Source organism: Alternaria postmessia (assembly GCF_024291825.1).
Source record: "Alternaria postmessia strain BMP 2775 chromosome Unknown scaffold_289, whole genome shotgun sequence".
In the NCBI taxonomy this organism is placed as follows: domain Eukaryota; kingdom Fungi; phylum Ascomycota; class Dothideomycetes; order Pleosporales; family Pleosporaceae; genus Alternaria; species Alternaria postmessia.
In genome coordinates this window covers 1-4,923 of record NW_026260362.1, presented here as the reverse complement: position 1 = coordinate 4,923, position 4,923 = coordinate 1, and the positions used below count along the sequence as shown (strand labels likewise).

The 4,923-nt window shown below is 48.6% G+C and overlaps 1 protein-coding gene across 1 annotated transcript; it reads left to right on the top strand.

Annotated features, from left to right (window-relative positions):
• Nucleotides 1-3,013: 3,013 nt before the first annotated feature.
• On the top strand, nucleotides 3,014-3,935 carry J4E82_011683 (uncharacterized protein; the record flags this gene model as incomplete). The annotated part of the gene is given in 4 exon segments (XM_051737878.1): nucleotides 3,014-3,019; nucleotides 3,054-3,370; nucleotides 3,429-3,882; nucleotides 3,897-3,935. 4 exon segments carry the CDS (start codon nucleotides 3,014-3,016, stop codon nucleotides 3,933-3,935), a joined length of 816 nt encoding a protein of 271 aa, XP_051582363.1.
• Nucleotides 3,936-4,923: the final 988 nt, after the last annotated feature.

Genomic DNA, 4,923 nt, shown 5'->3' with positions numbered 1-4,923 from the left:
ACGGCGTACCATCCTCAGTCGTCTTGTCAGACGCGGTCAACATTGTAAAAGATTGGGTATAGACAACATCTTTTTCTAGAGCAGTCTTTTGACCAGCTGATCTTTCGTACTGTGATCGAGACTCTATATCAAGTCAGTGTCCTGTACAAACCGTTTAGAGCCATCATGAGTGCCGCCACGCCAGCATCACTCAAATGGAAAGAAGTGAACATACGAGCTAGAAATGTGTCTGGATGTCCCTCAATAACAGGGGAAAGTACTCTGATCTTCTGTAGTTGGCGATATTCTGCCCCATCATGCTCTTTCTCCTTATGCCATGAGAGAAGGGACGCATCTGTCCAACATCTTTTGCATAAATCGCACTCGTAACGGTTGAAGTTCTGTGACATGTCAGTTTCTTGTGCCAGATAACAAGTATTGAGCGGATTGCAACCACAAGAGCGTTTTTGGGAGGAGTGTCGGTAACTTACGAGCTGGGTGGGAATTACGCGGTCCTCAAAGGCCGGCGTTTTCGTGTTCGTGTCGGCGCTCGCTTCTAAACAAGTAATAGAAAAGGACGTGGCACGGCGACGAGGACTGCATTGTTCAGGCGTAAAGTGCATGAATCGAGACCTGATCCACGATGACAGGGACCTGGGGCGGCCGCAGCATCCTGTATCTTCTCCGTGTTCTGTTTCGTGTCTTCGGAAAGGCATGGCAAAATTCATTTCAATCTTTCTCACAAGTCGAAAGGTCCATACAAATACAAGGGGAGTCAGCATTCGAAAAACTATTTGAAGTCGTTCTCGGCGTGTACTTCCTTGGCTGCTTCTTACATTTGTATTCTAAGGCCAATCCCTACATAACGCAAATCTTGTTGTGCCGCAACCAACCAGTTAGCTCGCGAGAACCGTGAAGAAGTCCGTCGTTCTCATAAGCTGATTGGTGAGCTGCGGCATACAAGGATGTGCGCCACACAGCGATGGACCTTAGGATGCCTATCTAAGTTGCTTTTTCAGCACTTTACTTTTTACCTTTGTAATTACTTTCTTACTTGCTGCTCCAGTTGCCTCTTAGAATGAAAATCGCACTTGACGTTTCTGTTTCAGAAGTCGCTTGTCTTCTGTTCATAGGTGGGATGATGCAGCCACATATATGTTGCATGACGATGTGCCCCTCCGTCGGATAACACACCCCTACACGCAACCATCTTTGCGTACTGATAACACACCGCTACAACACTTTAAGATTTCGCCGTCTACAGGAACTGACACTGGCTACAATTCATCTTTTCTAAGAGATTCTGACTGTGATTGACATCACCTAGATGCCATGGTGTCTTCAGCAGCATCAAACCGTGCAGCAGAGCATCCCTTCGCCATGGTCACTGTCACAACTACCATTACCATTGCAATCCACAAGCAAGTACGAAGACACGCAATCCTTTGTCACCAGAGCGGAAAAAGAAAAGCTGTGTATTACTAAAGCGATTACGAAAATGCTTACATTTCTATTACGTCACCCGTCCGCTCTAGGCTTATCAAAGCTAGTTCCATTGGCCGACTGATCGTCGTCTCCCGCCACTGTCGCCAGAGCGAAGTCGCCGATAGCAGGGGTCATGTTACCACCCGGTATAAGCCTACAGCTCAGTAATGGTACGTGCGAATGCGATTCCATATCGCCTTAGCTTCTAGGTTGAAGCATCACACCAGCTCTAGGCTTGTAGTTAGGCCTAGCATATGGTTGAAGTCTTTCACAGCAATATAGAGATGGACCTCGTTGGTCTGATAATCTTCAAGATCCTGAATGGCCGCTACCGTTCATTCAAGAGGTGCAGCGCCAGCGGATGTCAGATTGACGATGATTGTACGCACTTTTGTGCGATACATGGCGACGATCTTTTTGTATACGCCTGTCGCACAGTGAAGTGCGGGTACTGTAGACAAAGTGTTTGTGTTGGAAATGTTAGTAGCCTCGTAGCTGAGCTTATATAGGGTTCGTCGCACGGCGTTATTAGTAACAAGGTCATCGACAGTGCTTGCTCTGCGACATATCTCTCACAGTCGAGGATCGTAGGAGCATACGCCCCAAACAGATTCAGCAAATGAGGTCTTCGGGTACCATCCAGCCGTGTTTTCGAAACGAGCTAACTTCATTCGATACAAGCGTCTCTGTCTTGTCGAAGCTGCGCCAGCCACTCCTCGCAGCTGGCTTGCTTGCTTATCAGCTCCCTGAATATCCGCTCAAGCAATGACCTCGAGATGCTCGCCGGTGTTGAGTAGCGATGTCGCTCCTTATATCGTTCAAACAAGGTAGTGAGCTGTATGCACTTTCGATGCTTGAGTCTGTTGCTGATCAGGCTACCCAGGCGCGAGCGCATTCTCATTGGAGTGAAACAACAAAGGTGTTCCCGGAAAATATATCCGTACACGCAGGTACGGAACGTTTGCTATACTGATAAGAGTCAGAAGATCCGCTCGGCGGTTGCATCTTATGTAGATGACACATTGTTTTCGCGCTAGCTTGCTATTCCACCATGGCTTCCTTCCCGTCTACTACAGGTTCAGTCAAGCGAGCCTGCGATAGGTACATCTCGTCAGCCTACTTCCAGATATCTTTGTGCTCATTTTGACGAATCACAGCTGTCATCGAAGGAAGGTCAAGTGCATCGCCGGAGGCACTGCTCCTTGTAAGAGCTGCATCTCCGCTGGACTTGCCTGTACCTACCATGCCATACCCCAGAAGAAAGGGCCTAAAGGCAGCCGCGCTAAAGTTCTATCGGAGCTTCGCGAAACTCAGCGTGATGCTGAGCTTGCTACCAGATCTTCGAGCGGCCTTGGCTTCGATACACAGCAGCTCTCTACCACTTTGGCTCGCAACAAAAACCTATTGGCACCTGCTTTCGTCGGAATTGCGTAGGCTACTTCTTCACCCACCTCTACCCTTTCGAGCCTATCTTGCACCCTCAAAGACTGCAGGAAGCGGTGGTTGCCATGGACCAGTCTGCTGGGGCGTATTGCATGATTGCAGCACTATGCGCGTACGTCATAATTCGGGCGAACTACAGACCTCAGGTCATTGTGCTACCGCGTCAGGAAATGGCTCACATGCCGAGCATTGAGATCGGTCGTGTTCTGCTAGATAAGTCGGTCCGCATTCGAAAAGGCTACGACGACCGCGAGAATCCAACACATACAAGTATGCTTACCGTTTGGTTATACAGTGGCTATTTCTGGGAACTGGGTCGCGAGAACACAGCATGGACATATCTTCGTGAAGCCACAACGCAAGCGCAGTTGTTGTCTATGCACGATGAGGAAACCTACAAGCATGAGGTTCTGGATGCAGCACAGAAGCGGGTGCTATACTGGCTTCTTTTCATATCTGAAAGGTATCGTGCAATACTTCAAACAGGAGGTTCACCTCGCGCTCTCACTAATCGCTGACAGAACTTATGCATTGCACAAGAACCGACCAATTTCCTTGCATCCAACTATACGTTCACCATTGCCTGATGAGGTTTCCTCTGATCGACCTATCGCTGTGGGACTCCAAGTCATGATCAATATGTTTTCCATCGTCGATGATACCTTTGTCAATCTGTGGAATCGAGTGGGCGATAGTCGTGCAAGCGACGTGTGGGTCACACAGGTGCAGGCCCAGCTCTCAGAAGCTGTCCCGGAGTTTATCGAGTGCACCAAAGTGCAGGAAGTACAGATTCGCATGACTCAGCAATGGCTGCGGTCACTGGTATGGCGACTAAGCACTCGTCAGGGCCCAATTGGCAATGCTTCCTGCAACGATCCGCTGCTACTCGAGCATTCGATGGAGATAGCTAGAGACCTCCTCCTGATATCGAACCAGTTCCCCCAGGAGATGATGGTGGTACATGGCACAGGACTGGTGAGTACGATTAGCTTTCCGTTGGTATCATCAAGTCTCAGTCTTGGGATTGATGACAACTCCATCTCTTCCCCTCTTTCTGTGCAATAATCTGTGTTTTGATTCACTAGCATCAACTTCTCATCATCAGCAGATAGCATTGATCACCTATGTTTCAATGCTTAATCAGCCAAGCTCCCCTTTAAGGCCCTGCACATGCAACCATTCGATATTGTACTATACCCGCTATATACGGTGTTAGCTGACAGTGCTGCAGGTCGAGAAAATATTCGACGTCGCTTGTTGCCTGATTGATGTACTGGCCTGCACGTCTCTGTCGGCAGCCATATTTTAAGTCGGCTGTTACGACCATTTGCTTCGGATTTTGACTTTGATAAAGACTCTTCCGGAAGGGCAGTCCCGGTATCTCCCCGTTCTTCTGGACAAGCTGTCCAGACTCGTACTGGGTCCTTCACTGTCGTTGTCATCATACACTCCCGAGATGGTCCTGACAGTGGTGCCTTGGCCTCAAGCTGCTGGGACACCTGCAAATGACACCAGTAATTACTTGGCCTGTCCTGCCGAAACTCCGCCCCTAGACCCACCCAGCGACCTGTTCCATCGACGTGTAAGCCAAGAATTTGGGCAGGCTTCTTCCAGCACAACTTTACGTTCTGTACCCCATTCAGGTACAGTCCAAGTCAACGGCCCATTGCTTCGTTACGCTCCACACAAGAAAACATATTTGCATGCTTATGGTCGTAGTGCCGAAGACGAGTCTGCGACAAACAGCTTCCCCAATAATCTGGTTTCACCTCCGCTTCTACAACCGTAACTAGCAAGATATTCGAGCCACCTACTGCAAAATGTACACAGCCATACGCGGATCCAACAGATGGACCAGGATACTATGGTACAGGATCATAGTCACCCACGCTCACAGGTAAATCTAGTATAGTCAGAGTAGTGTGAGAGAAACTGAACAAACTGAACAAACTGAACAAACTGAACAAACTGAACAAACTGAACAAACTGAACAAACTGAACAAACTGAACAAACTG